This window comes from Amphiprion ocellaris, chromosome 13 (genome assembly GCF_022539595.1).
Source record: "Amphiprion ocellaris isolate individual 3 ecotype Okinawa chromosome 13, ASM2253959v1, whole genome shotgun sequence".
Lineage (NCBI taxonomy): Eukaryota > Metazoa > Chordata > Actinopteri > Pomacentridae > Amphiprion > Amphiprion ocellaris.
This window is the reverse complement of record NC_072778.1, coordinates 24,806,320-24,821,125: the sequence shown is the minus strand read 5'-3', so window position 1 is coordinate 24,821,125 and position 14,806 is coordinate 24,806,320. Positions and strand designations below refer to the sequence as shown.

Genomic DNA, 14,806 nt, shown 5'->3' with positions numbered 1-14,806 from the left:
GGTGCATTAAGAGAAACTTCCAAATCCAGATCTATCTTTTTAGACTTCAAAAACAGTCCCCTCTTGCAGTTTTGTTTAAACTGGTGTCAATAACATCCAAATTCAGAGCCTGAGCTTCACCTCACACTATTTCATTCTCTCTTGAGGGGACAACAAAGCAAAGTAAGACCCGGTCAGCCTAACAATGGAATGGTTTTCTTGCTTATTACCAGGGCTGATTGGTCAGGAGTGATTGGTGAATTAAGTGATCATCAAGCTTTAGAATCTGATTTGTGTTGTTGTTTAACACGTGTCTATGTTTGGTGGTAAGGAAGAATTGTTTAAACGCATGAATTGCCTCTGGGTTAGTTACATTTTCTTGTCCTTTAAGAATGAAAGGCAGACTGAGCTAAGAACAGAATCTACCGTTGCTGTCACAGCAGAGAAGATTCAGTTTTTATACTAGAATCTCAAGTATAATCCCCAAAATACCAATCAGTACTGTCCAAATGGCAAAAAACAACCACAAAAAGGCACAAAACCACAAAAGACACAAAACCTCAAAAAGCGCAAAGTGATCACAAAGAAACTCAACATTCCCACAAAATAGACAACAAAACAACCACACAGAAGCGCAAAACTACAACAAAGAGGAACAAAGTGGCCACAATGTGACACAAAATAATCACACAGAAACACTGCTTTTCTCTATGGGTTCTGTAAAGCATCTTGAGACAATCTGACTGTAACTGGCGCTATATAAATAAAATTGAACTGAAAAAATTTAATTGAAACTCAACATTCCCACAGAACACAAAAACACCACAAAACACAAAAGCGCCACAAAATAGACAACAAATCCACAACAAGCAGCCACAGGTGAGACAAAATCTCAGCAAAGAGACTCAAAAGAACCACAAAGAAACACACACAAAAAAATAAATCACATAAAGACAAAGAAACGGCCACAGAGACACAAAAGCACCACAAAGAGACACCAAACCACCACAGTCTGAGCAGGTGAGATCACCTGGAAGACTAACAGCTAAACCTGCTGCACGTTGTCTCATTTCCATTGTTCAAACATTACAAACGTTAACGACACTGATAAAGTTCCTCCAGGTGAGAGGCAGTAAAAAGAAAAGTGGAAACTTCTGAATGAGCACTTCCTGTTTCTCAGAATCACGCTTTACACCCACATGGAGTCGTTGAAATTGCCCACGACGCCTGGTGACTCGCCCGGGGTCGGGTTCCTGAAGCAGGGGTTGTTGGCGTTGCAGAGGATGCCCTGGATCCAGGGCAGCGTTCCTGCCGACGGCATCGCCTTGTTGGGAAAATGACCTGCGGACACGAAAAGACAAAGAATCAGCAACATGACAAATGCACCGTCAAACCTGGAATGTTTTAAAGATGACTTCTGTGTGTTCAGCAGCTCCAGTCAGGCTTCTACTATTCTGCTGCAGCTGAGACTGATGGGAGATGTAGTCGCTCAGAAAAGCAGCGTTTACAATCACAAGCATGTGACTCCTGTGGTTCTTTAGTCTATAGTAGTGGAACATATCGCAGCAACATTGACCTGCAGCCACTCAGTACTGATAATCAATGTGCTGATTATTTCCTCTTAAAGCTGCACATTTGTTGGCGAGTTTTCTAATTATTGTTCACATTGAGGACTCTCTTTAGTGTTTCTTTTGATGAAGTACTTTCATTGGTTGATTAATTCATAAACTGATGAGTTAGTACTGACACAAAACTTGTAAAAATGAGACACCAAATGAGACAAAAATTGACACAAAATGACACAAAATATCCACAAGGACACAAAAATGTCCAAAAGAGATGCAAAATGGTAGAAACGAGACCCAAAATGAGGAAAAATGAGGCACAAAATGACACTAAGACGAACACAAAATAACAAAAAGACCAAGATGGTGGAAAGAGAGATAAATCAACCAAGATGCGACACAAAACAAAGAAAATGAGATACAAAATGAGAAAAATGTGACACAAAATAACAGAAACAAAACTAGAAAACAAGACACACAAAACAGCACAAACAAGACAGAAAACCAAACAAAACTAATTCAAACAAAAACAAAATACAAAATGACAAAGATAAGACAAAATGACCACAAAGAGACAAAAGCTTCTCTCAGAGTGTACAGTTTGTAAAAATATAGTTATATACACTGCTGTTCAAAAGTTTGGTGTCACCAGGACAATTTCATGTTTTCCATGAAAACTCACACTTTTATCCATGTACTAACATAACTGCACAAGGGTTTTCTAATCATCAATTAGCCTTTCAACACCATTAGCTAACACAATGTAGCATTAGAACACAGGAGTGATGGTTGCTGGAAATGTTCCTCTGTACCTCTATGGAGATATTCCATTAAAAATCAGCTGTTTCCAGCTAGAATAGTCATTTACCACATTAACAATGTCTACACTGGATTTATCATTCATTTAATGTTATCTTCATGAGAAACACTGCTTTTCTCTCAAAAATAAGGACATTTGTAAGTGACCCCAAACTTTTGAACTATAGTATGTACAGCTTCCATTTTTCTACAATTCTACAATTTCATTTATCAGATGCTTTAATCCAAAACGACACACATCTGAGAGTAGATACAACACAAGCAAGGATCTAGTCAGGAGAAAACAACCTGGATAAGAGCCATAAAAGAAGTTCAAGTATGATAATAGGACCGTGGTGTCTACAGGCAGTGCAGACGTAGTAGGATTTTTATATTTTTGCAGTCTGTCAAATGGAAAGGTGTTCAGTGAGGAGCTGGGTTTTAGTCTTTTCTTAGAGAATGAGAGGGACTCTGCAGCTGGAACAGAGTTTGGTAACTCGTTCCACCACCGGGGAACCACAGAGGAGAAGAGTCCAGCTATGGACCAGCCCTGTTCTGGTGGTTGGATCAGGAACCTTTTGTTGGCCGAGCGTAGTGAGATGGAGGGAGTGTAGATGTGGATGAGAGAGTTCAGGTAGAAGGGAGCTGTTTTTATTCTACTTTTGAAAGCAAGTGTCAGAGTTTGGAATTTTATAAGGGCAGAAACTGGGAGCCAGTGAAGTGATCTGAACAGGACCCGTTTCTGCTGCTGCATTCTGGATCATCTGCAGAGGTTTGACATGAAGGCAGGCCTCCAGTGAGGAGCTACAATTTATACCTGTGGACACCTGGAAACATGTTGACTCCACATTTATACATTTTTGCACAATAAATACTAAAAGGAATTTCTCTGTGTATATTCTTTTTACTGGCTCTGTCTCTCTGTGGTAGTTTTTAACCGTTTGTGTTATTTGTGCATCTACTTTGTGTTGCTTGTTGGTTCCCTTTACTGTATTGTTGAATTCCCTCGTATGTTCTTGGGGCCATTTTGTGCATATGTTTGTTAATTTTGCCGTTTGTGCTAGTTTAACTTTGTGTGACAGGAACATTAATATTTCATATTTCATCATTGTCCTCAGAAGATGGTTGTGTGTTTCCAGAAGGTCCTTGGAGGTCAGAGGGTTAACTCATGTGATGCAGCTGCTGAGCAACACGTGGATTTAGATTTAATCTGAAAGATGTTCAGGACATCTTCTCTTTATCTCCCTGTTGTGTTGGAGCCACGCTCACCTGGACTCAGCAGGTAGATAAGCTGTGATTGGTCAGGGTGGAGGCCGTCAGAGATCAGACTTTACCCCCCTCACCACCAGCTTTATGCGGAGCGAAGACGGTGCTATCAGAGAAGCTTTATGATCACCAGCGAACTGCTCTCTAATCAAAACAGAGATAAGATAAGAGGCAGATTCACTCTGATTTACAGAGTCCCTCCTGCGCTGGTAGGAGGACAGTTCATCAGAACAAACCCCAGCGAACTGCAAACCATCCTGCTGCTGAACCCTCTTTAGGTCAATCAGTGCCAAACCAACATCCGGTTGAATAATGACCAATCTGTGAAGTCACTGATGAAGCTCAGCTGGTTTCATCACTCCACACATTCATCTCTTCGTATCATGAAAATAACTGATGGTGACAAAATATCTGAGTGAATCAGCTGCAGCGGACCACAGCTCAGGAAAGCTCATTTATAAAACAGTGTTTGGAATTAAAGCAGTTTCACACAAATAAATGAAAACAGCTCAAAGTAACAGTGACTGGAGAAGCTGCTTTACTATTTCACTAACAGCATTTCAAAACAATACTCCATATTTCTGGTTTTCCAAAGTTTTTATTACTCCACCAAGGAACGACAGAGTTACAGTTGTGGTCAAAAGTTTACATACACTTGTAAAGAACATAATGTCATGGCTCTCTTGAGTTTCCAGTTATTTCTGCAACTCTGATTTTTTCTTGATAGAGTGATTGGAACAGATACTTCTTTGTCACAAAATAATTCATGAAGTTTGGTTCTTTTATGACTTTATTATGGGTTAACAGAAAAAGTGACCAAATCTGCTGGGTCAAAAATATACATACAGCAACATGAATTAGCAATTTTGGCGACTTAGAAAGTTGTGTCAATGAACTGAGCTTCATAGCATGGCCTCTTAACTTCTTGTGAGTGATTATGAGTGACTTCTCTGAGGCCATTTAAATAGGGCTCGTTGGATACAAACGCCCACAAATGCTACAATGGGAAAGTCAAAGGAGCTCAGCACAGATCTGAAAAAGCAAATCATTGACTTGAACAAGTCAGGGAAGTCACTTGGAGCCATTTCAAAGCAGCTGCAGGTCCCAAGAGCAACAGTGCAAACAATTGTTTGTAAGTATAAAGTGCATGGCACTGTTTTGTCACTGCCACGATCAGGAAGAAAATGCAAGCTATCACCTGCTGCTGAGAGAAAATTGGTCAAGAGGGTGAAGAGTCAACCGAGAACCACAAAAAAGCAGATCTGCCAAGAATTAGAAGCTGCTGGAACACAGGTGTCAGTGTTCACAGTCAAGTGTGTTTTGCATCACCATGGACTGAGAGGCTGCCGTGCAAGAAGGAAGCCCTTGCTCCAAAAGCGGCACCTTAAGGCTCGACTGAAGTTTGCTGCTGATCACATGGACAAAGATAAGATCTGGAGGAAAGTTCTGTGGTCAGACGAAACAAAAATCGAGCTGTTTGGCCACAATGCCCAGCAATATGTTTGGAGGAGAAAAGGTGAGGCCTTTAACCCCAAGAACATCATGCCTACTGTCAAGCACGGTGGTGGTAGTATTATGCTGTGGGGCTGTTTTGCTGCCAATGGAACTGGTGCTTTACAGAGAGTAAATGGGATAATGAAGAAAGAGGATTACCTTCAAATTCTTCAAGATAACCTAAAATCATCAGCCCGAAGGTTGGGTCTTGGGCGCAGTTGGGTGTTCCAACAGGACAATGACCCCAAACACACATCAAAAGTGGTAATGGAATGGCTAAATCAGGCTAGAATTAAGGTTTTAGAATAGCCTTCCCAAAGTCCTGACTTAAACCCCATTAAGAACATGTGGACAATGCTGAAGAAACAAGTCCATGTCAGAAAGCCAACAAATTTAACTGAACTGCACCAATTCTGTCAAGAGGAGGGGTCAAAGATTCAACCAGAAGCTTGCCAGAAGCTTGTGGATGGCTACCAAAAGGGCCTAATTGAAGTGAAAATGGCCAAGGGACATGTAACCAAATATTAGCATTGCAGATTTGGTCACTTTTTCTGTTAACTCATAATAAAGTCATAAAAGAACCAAACTTCATAAATGTTTTTTTGTGACAAAGAAGTATCCACTCCAATCACTCTATCAGAGAAAAATCAGAGTTGCAGAAATAACTGGAAACTCAAGACAGCCATGACATTATGTTCTTTACAAGTGTATGTAAACTTTTGACCACAACTGTATGTGACGATTGGTGCAGATTTGTCTATCTGCTGTTCCGTCTGTGTGCAACATTACTCAAAAACGGAGTAACGGATTTGGATGACATTTTGAGGGAAGGTCAGAAATGACACAAGGACCAAGTGATTAGATTTTGGCAGTGATGCAGTTTATAGTCTGAATCCACGGATTTGTTAAAGATTTCTGTATCATTGAGAGATAGCGGCACGGCGTCACTGTAACCATGACAAGTGAACACTACATCAGCTGCCTGCTGATGATCACATGATTGTGATCCTACTTTAAATCCACCGCTGAGGACTTATCGGGACTTAACCATCAGAAATGATACAAGGAACAATTGATTAAATTGTGGGGGTGTTTCTGAGTCCCATCAATTCCCGCTGCCCACTACATATTTAGGTCACGTGATTTGGTATCTGTACATAACGTACACATGCATAACATACACCTGTGCTCAGCACAAGATCATTTAGTCTGTGGGTATATCTATATTAAATGGACACATTCTATGCTGCAGTGATTTCTGCCACAAATCTTATCAAGATTTCAATCGTTGGAAATGATACAACGATTGAGCAGCCTTGGCGGAGTACTGGGCTCTCTGAGTGCTTTTCTTGTTCTTGTTTTCTTCAACTGCGCTTTAACCCTCAAATCCCTGAAAGCCCCAAACAGTCTCATTTTTCATGACAGGAAAAAGTCCTGCATCTTTATGGAAACAGAACAACCATGAAGGAGAGAGAACTCAGAAATATCTTCTGAGCAGAATGACGCAGTTAGAATGATAGAAACCATTTTAAAAAGGTGAATTTATGATAACATTTTTCCAAGTGTCCACAGATGTTACCAACAACAGAGGCTCGAAATACAACACATTTTTTAACTATTTCCACGTTGACAGCATCATTTCCTCTCTGCTAAGATGTTTCACCATGCTGAATGTGTCTCCAACAACTTCCTCTTCGGTTTCCTACATTTATTTTATTGCTTGAGTCTGTTATTTTCCTCTCACTGTCTGTTATGACACTTCCTCTCTGATCTTTGAGCGCTCAGAGTCATTATTTTTATTGATGGGACCACACATGATAGATGAACAGTTTAAAGACAGTTGGAAAGTTAAAAATCTGATTATTCTTTCTGTTTTTGCCATTTCTGGCTGATAAATGGTGTCATTTTGCGAAAACCTGTCTTTTTAAACGCCGCCAGCATTTTTTGGGATCCAGAGAATTGAACATATAGAAATGCAGAAATAAACTCAAGACTTTAATTATGTCACTTTTCATGACTGGGATGTATTTATATTTCATTTATTTCTGTATTTACACTGAAGTCATTTTTACGCTTCTATTTAACTCCAGACCACAGAAAACTTTTCAGTTTCATCTTTCCAATGCAATATAACTTTGAAATTGTTCTTAACTTTAAAATTTTTGTCACGACTGTTGACTACAGCTTCTCTGTTGCTCCGAAATGCTCAGAATTTTTTTTGACACAATCTGAACAGACCAAACAGTCACTTCTTTGCAATTCTTCAAGTCAGACGTGTAGAATGAAGTCATTTTGATGATATCTGACTTTAAGCCCAGATGTGGTTACTTTTCCTGATGGAACCACACTTTGCACGATATGTTCAAGGGCCAACAGAAAGTTCAAAATCTTGTTGTTGTTACAGTTTCTGGCCCAAGAATGGCGTCCTTTTGGAGATTATTTTAGAGATAACATGTCTTTGAACCCCACTGGCAGGTTTGGAGGTTTTTAACTAACAAGGTAAACAACTGTTTGAAAGAGAAGTAAGATTTTGCTAATTTTGCTTCCTTTGTTCTTTTTTGCCCTTTAATATCTTATTTTCTAAGTGTTAATTTAATGTCTACTGTTGCACGAAGAGAGAGTAACGAAATTTCGATTCTTGGTATGTCATGTACATATTGAAGAATTGACAATAAAGCTGACTTTGACTTTGACTGATCACCTCCTTTTAAAGTTTGGCAGAAACGTAATAAATGAGCAAATAGAAAACATTACAGAGTTGGGCTTTAGGGAAAATGTGTGGACTGCAGTAGATTAATCTGATGAATGTCCAGACCTGTTTGCATCACGTCTATCAGACCTGAAGAAGCCTCAACACTGTTGCGTAAAACTGACTCTTAAATACCAAGTGAATTATCTCCCAGCTTGTCTGCGATCTGCCAGAACTTTCTCTGAGATCCCTGCGTTACTGCAGAGCGACAAGTTTCAACACGCTGCCGCTCACATGCTGCATGAATCACTGCAGAAGTATCTGCAGCAGAACTGAAAGCGCTGCTAGCTTCTGCTTTCGGGGTCACAGCTGAAGTCTGAGATGGAGGGAGCTCCGTCACCACAGAACAAAGGCAACTGACGATCAAAGTGCTTCCGTCTGTCAGGTTTCATTAACGCAAAAAAAAAAAAACCATGCCCTGAAGCTGCTGCTGAGCAACACACTGACCGACTTCAGCAGAGACTCGACATCACCTCAGCTGTCTGATTCTTTAAGCGTTTCACATACTTTCTGGGTCTGTTTGTACTGATGTTACTGAGGTTTTGTTGTGTCCTGTTTAACCCTCAGAGCAGATTCAGTTTCATTTTTCACTATAATTTAAAGTTCTGCACCTCTATGGAAACAGAACAACCATGAAGAAGCAGACAGAACTCAGAAATATCTTAAGAAATGTCACATTAAGAATGACAGAAATAATAAAAAAGAAAAGAAAAAACTTTGAAGTCCTGAAATCAACATGTTCAACATTTTCCAAGTGTCCACAAGTTTTACCAACACTAGAGAAAATGGAGGCTCCACATACAATAGATGCTTACACTACTGTTCACAAGGTTAGGGTCACTTACAAATGTACTTATTTTGGAAAGAAAAGCAGTTTTTTTCAATGCAGATAACATTAAATGAACCAGAAGTACAGTCTAGACATTGTTAATGTGGTAAATGACTATTCTAGCTGGAAACAGCTGATTTTTAATGGAATATCTCCATAGGGGTACAGAGGAACATTTTCAGCAACCATCACTCCTGTGTTCTAATGCTACATTGTGTTAGCTAATGGTGTTGAAAGGCTAATTGATGATTAGAAAACCCTTGTGCAGTTATGATAGCATATGAATAAAAGTGGGAGTTTTCATGGAAAACGTGAAATTGTCTGAGTGACCCCAAATTTTTGAACAGTAGTATAACTATTTAGATTTTTACAGAGAGACAGTTTTGTCTCATTTTTCTCATTTCACTTCTGTCTTTGGTCGTTTTGTCTCATCTTTATTTTATGTCTTGTTTGTGTCTAATTTTGGCTATTTTTTGCACTGTTTTCTCTTTCTGTCTTTTTGAGTCATTTTTTAAATGTTTTGTCTTTTTTTCTAATTTTATTTTCCTTGTTTTTGTCTCGTTTTGGTGGTTTCCTGTTTCTTGGAGACAGTCTTGTCGCTCTGTGGTCATTTTAAGTCTCATTTTTATTTTTTTGTGTCTCCTTGTGGTCATTTTGTCCTACTAAACTATAGATAATGAACTATTTCCATGTTTCCAGCCTCTACGTAGTTCTCCTCTCTCCTCTGCTCATCAGCTGTAGAAAGATTGTCACCATGCTGAATGTATCTCCAACAACTTGCTGTTCTGTTTACTGTTTCTGATCCATGCTGTTTTTATTTTAATGATCCAAATGTTTGATTTTCCTCTCAGTCTCTCTGTGGAAACACTGCGTTATTTCTGCTGTTGGTCACAGCTGAGTCAGTCATGGAGAATCAGTTGTGCTGAGGGGTGAAGAAGTTTTAGGTTTTTACAAAGTCTGGTTTGAGCAAATGCTTTACTTTTTGATGATTTTTAAAATGGCTCATGTAGAATAAAGCTATTGCTATTAGATATTTTAGTCTCAGATTTACTTAATTTTTCTCATGGAAACATTTGTCACAGATGATACATTCAAGCACTGTTAGAATGTTTAAAATATAATAATTCCTCTGTGGATTTTTTCTTTTCTGACTCACAAATGCCGTCATTTCTCTTTTATACAGAAAACATGTATTTGATATCTGCAAGCAGATTTTGTGGTTTAGAGGGTTTAATCCTTGTGATGTGTTCAGGGACAGACTCTTTGTTAGGTATTGTTCAAAGGATATGCTTGAAGGAATTAGGTGCTGGCAGGTTCGGACAAGTCCTCTGGTGTTTTTTTGGGTAATGTTTAAATGAAACACGTAGCATAAAAGTGATTTTGATGAAATATCATGATTTTAAGCTTATATTCGGACACTGAATGTTTCATACATTTCATCAGTATTTTGGACACATTATTTTATAATTATTACTTTTTATTACCTCACATTTGCAAACCTTAGAATTCTGAGTTGTTGCTTCCTTGTTCTGACTGAAGTCAAAATTGATCTTCTTTCATAATTTTTGACTTTTATTTTATAATTTCAACTGACGCCTCATAGATTTTACTTACAATTTCATAATTAAATGAGACCGGTTGAAAAATATTTTTTAATGAAATATCAAGATTTAAAACTAAAATTTGGTTCATTTTCCAACAAACACATCACATTGCTCTGAGGGTTCAGGCATATGGGTTCTGTAAAGCATCTTGAGACAATTCGAACTGTTATTGGCGCTATATAAATAAAATTTAATTGAACTGAATAGATGCTCAAAACCGTCTGAAAGTTAAAAATTCTGATGTTTCTTTGTGTCTTTACATTTTCTGGATGTTAAATAGTGTCAGTTTTGTACTTCTTTCAGGATAACTTTATCAAACCACATCATTTCACAATGTGATTCCTATCAACTGGGAATATCTCATGAGCGTTGCTCTGCCTTGAATCTGTTTCTGTCTTGGCACTAAAGCTCTCAGCTGTGTTTGAGTGTTCTTCGTAATCCTGAGCTCTGAGTAAGCAGCTGCTGATCAACACATCTGTGCTCAGAACTCAGCTTAAACATTTTCAGCGGCAAATATGCAGTTACACAACTCTAAGAATACTTTATCGATGATTAGCGGAGCTCCGTGACCTTTAGCAGGTTTGATAACCACATTACAACCGAGTGATAGCAGCCATAAATCGCTCTGATAAATAACACGAGGAACTCCGTTCAGCTCCGACACCTTTAATTTGAAATCCCACAGCAGTAAACAACACCTGCAGATGTGCTGTCACTTCCTCGATCAGTAACCTCAGATTATCAGGAATCAATCCAACGTCCCTAAAGGTGCAAGGGTCTGACAGCAGCTGATAATGGAGCAGCTTGACAGCAGCTCTGATTAGCTGCTCACATACTCCCACCATGCACCTGGCTGCCCCCCCACAGCTCCTGAAACGAAAACTGCCTGCTGTCAGCTGACTGCTGACGAATCCAAGACTTCGACGACAGAAAAAAAACACAAACAGAGTGAGAGGAAGTCTCACTTGCTGCTTTAACCTGTGTGAGAAGTTTCAAAAGCTGTTTAAACTCCACACGGTCAGACAGTCACAGCTGTGAAGCAGAATTTAAAAAACAACAACTCTCTAGAATGACATTCTCCACCTAAACCCAACTGAAAACCAGGGAGAGGGTTAAGATCGGCACTCACTGTAACCCTCTGAACCCTAAAACCTGAAGGCAGATCTTAAAGGCCTATCATTAAAATCATCTAAAAAAAGACACCATTTATCATTCAAATCTGTGGAAAATGTGGAAATCCTCACATTTTCAACTTTCAGATGGTCTTTGAATGCATCATCTGTGATAGGTTGTTCCATCAGGAAAAGTAATGAAATCAGAGCCTAAAATCAGAATATTTACCAAAAAGTCTTTATTCTACATGCCTCATCTAAAAGTTCTACAAAAATAAAATGTTAGCATCAGATTCAGTAAAAAACTAAAAATTGTTCACTTCTCATTACGCCTGATTCTCCACGACTGACTGACCTGTGACCAACAGAAAAAAAAATAAAATCTGTAGTCCTTGAATGTATCATCTGTGACAAATGGTTCCATTAGAAACATTAAGTAAATCTGATCCTAAAATTCTGACTAATCAATATCTAATAGCAATAGCTTTATTCTACATGTGTCATTTTAACCCTTTGATGCACAAAATGGGTCAAAGGTGACCCAAATCCAATGGAAAATGGTTATCTCCTGACCCACACTGCGCATCAAAAGGTTAAAAATTGTCCAAAATAAAGTATTTGCTCAAACCAGATTTTGTAAAAACCTAAAGTTTCGTCACTTCTCAGAGAGAGGAGATGACAAGAGAGAGGAAAATCAAATCTACTAGATATGAATAAATAAAAGCAGCATGGATCAGAAACAGTGACCAGAAGAGCAAGTTGTTGGAGATACATCCAGCATGGTGAAGCATCTTTCTACAGCTGATGAGCAGAGGAGAGAGGAAAAGTGAGGAGAGGTTGTAAAGATGGAAATAATTAAATAACTAAAGCCGGTGAAGCCTCCATTTCCTCCTGTGTTGATAACACAGTGACTCAACTTGCAGCCTCATCAGCCTGAATGCAGCAACATAAACACATAGTATTTGCAGCATATTAAATCACTGCAACCTGCTTATTTTCTACTGAAAAGATAAGAACAGACTGGGACCAGAGCAGCTGCACATATCTGTGTGATTTCTGAAAATACAGTATCTGTATAAAGTGTTCACCTCCCCTGGATACTTTTTCCTCCTACAGCTTTTCATGAAGGAGTTACTAGAAAGAGACTAGTGAGGGAGGCCACCAAGACACCGATGACTCCTCTGAAGGAGTTACTAGAAAGAGACTAGTGAGGAAGGCCACCAAGACACCGATGACTCCTCTGAAGGAGTTGCAAGGTTAGCAGCTGAGATGGGAAGAACTGTGCTACAATAATTGCTACTTTTCTTTTTATATTTTTAATTAATTTCATAATATTTGTAGGAATCTGATTTCATTTTAACACAAAATTGTCTTCTTTTTTTTAATTCCTGTCCAAAAACCTTCCAAGGGGCTGAGTTCTTTTCAGAGAAGCTGTAGAACTACATGAGCGACTGAAGACCACTCAGATGAACTCACACTCATGCTGCTCGTATGGAGGGTAGTTGAGACGCACGGCGATGAGGATGAAGAAGATGAGGAGCGGCCAGACGATCTCCGCCAGCAGCTGGAGCTGAGACACACACATGAGAAACGCACAATTAATAAACACATGTTTAAACACACCAACATGGAAACACACAATGAAAACAAATGCAGATGAAAAACACAATTAACACACAATTAACACACACACACACACACACACACACACTGTTGGGGTCAAATACACACACAGTGAGACAAATACATCACACACACATGGAGTCAGAATTCAACTTTACACACACTAAGTCACACAGCGATGTACAAAAACACATGCTGAGAGTCAGCAAAATTCAACTACACACACACCAACACACACACACAGTCACGCAAAGAGTCAGGAGACAGGAAACCATTAACTCCACACACACTCAAATACACACACTGACGCACATCTAAACACACACACACACGCAAACACACAGATGTGCAGAGCCAGCAGGAAGCAGCTATTTACTACATACACATTAAAGACACACAAAAACATGAGATCCAGTTATTAAACACACACACACACACACACACACACACACGTATGTATGTATGCACGCACGCACGCACACACACACACACACACACACACTGTGGTCTCTCATCATAGTAGCTCTTCAACAGTCTGGTGACGACCACTAACACACACACTGGCAATAATACAGACTGTGTGTGTGTGTGTGTGTGTGTGTGTGTGTGTGTGTGTGCGTGCATTAAAAGCCTCCTGATTGGCTCACTAAGTGTTTGAGTGCAGCAGGAAGCAGCCTGACATCTCTAATCTTAGAACTCATTCATAATAAATGACGAGTGATTGATTGATCGATAGACAGCGAAGCAGAAACAAACACCAGAGTCTCACTGTCTTCTGTTATAGAAGATCATCAGCTACTGATCTCCTGATCAACAGCACAGAGTAGGACACTGAGTTTGATATTATTGATCAGCATCACAGATATGGCATTTGACTGGTAATCACTGCTAATCAATATTTATCACTGCTGATCTATACTGATCACTGTTAATCTATACTGATCACTGCTAATCTATACTGATCACTGCTAATCAATATTTATCACTGCTGATCTATATTTATCACTGCTGATCTATACTGATCACTGCTAATCTATACTGATCACTGCTAATCAATATTTATCACTGCTGATCTATACTGATCACTGCTAATCTATACTGATCACTGCTAATCAATATTTATCACTGCTGATCTATACTGATCACTGCTAATCTATACTGATCACTGCTAATCAATATTTATCACTGCTGATCTATACTGATCACTGCTAATTTATACTGATCACTGCTGATCTCTACTAATCATTAGTGATCACTGCTAATCTATACTGATAACTGTAATCTATACTAATCATTAGTGATCACTGATAATCTATACTGATCACTGGTAATCTATACTGATCACTGCTAATCTATACTGATCATTGTTAAACTATATTGGTCATTGCTAATCTATACTGATCACTGCTGATCTCTACTAATCATTAGTGATCACTGCTAATCTATACTGATCACTGCTGATCTATACTAATCATTAGTGATCACTGCTAATCTATATTGATAACTGGTAATCTATACTAATCATTAGTGATCACTGATAATCTATACTGATCACTGGTAATCTATACTGATCACTGCTAATCTATACTAATCATTAGTGATCACTGCTAATCAACACTGTTCACTGCAAATCAATATTGATTACTGCTAATCAATACTGATCATTGCTAATCAATACTGATCACTGCCAATCAGTACTGATCACTGTTAATCAATACTGATCACTGCTGATCTCTACTAATCAATACTGATCACTGCAAATAATTACTGTTAATCAATGCTAATCA

At 38.8% G+C, this 14,806-nt stretch overlaps 1 protein-coding gene across 2 annotated transcripts in view; it reads right to left on the bottom strand.

Moving 5' to 3' along the window:
* abca1b (ATP-binding cassette, sub-family A (ABC1), member 1B) overlaps positions 1–14,806 on the bottom strand; it is a 62,938-nt gene that overhangs the window by 41,676 nt on the left and 6,456 nt on the right. For both annotated transcript variants that reach the window (XM_055016788.1, XM_055016789.1), the window contains exons 3-4: positions 12,873–12,966; positions 1,179–1,320 (exon numbers count right to left, since the gene is read on the bottom strand). In XM_055016788.1, the coding sequence (XP_054872763.1) occupies positions 1,179–1,320; positions 12,873–12,966 (236 nt within the window). The remainder of the gene's footprint in view (positions 1–1,178; positions 1,321–12,872; positions 12,967–14,806) is intronic.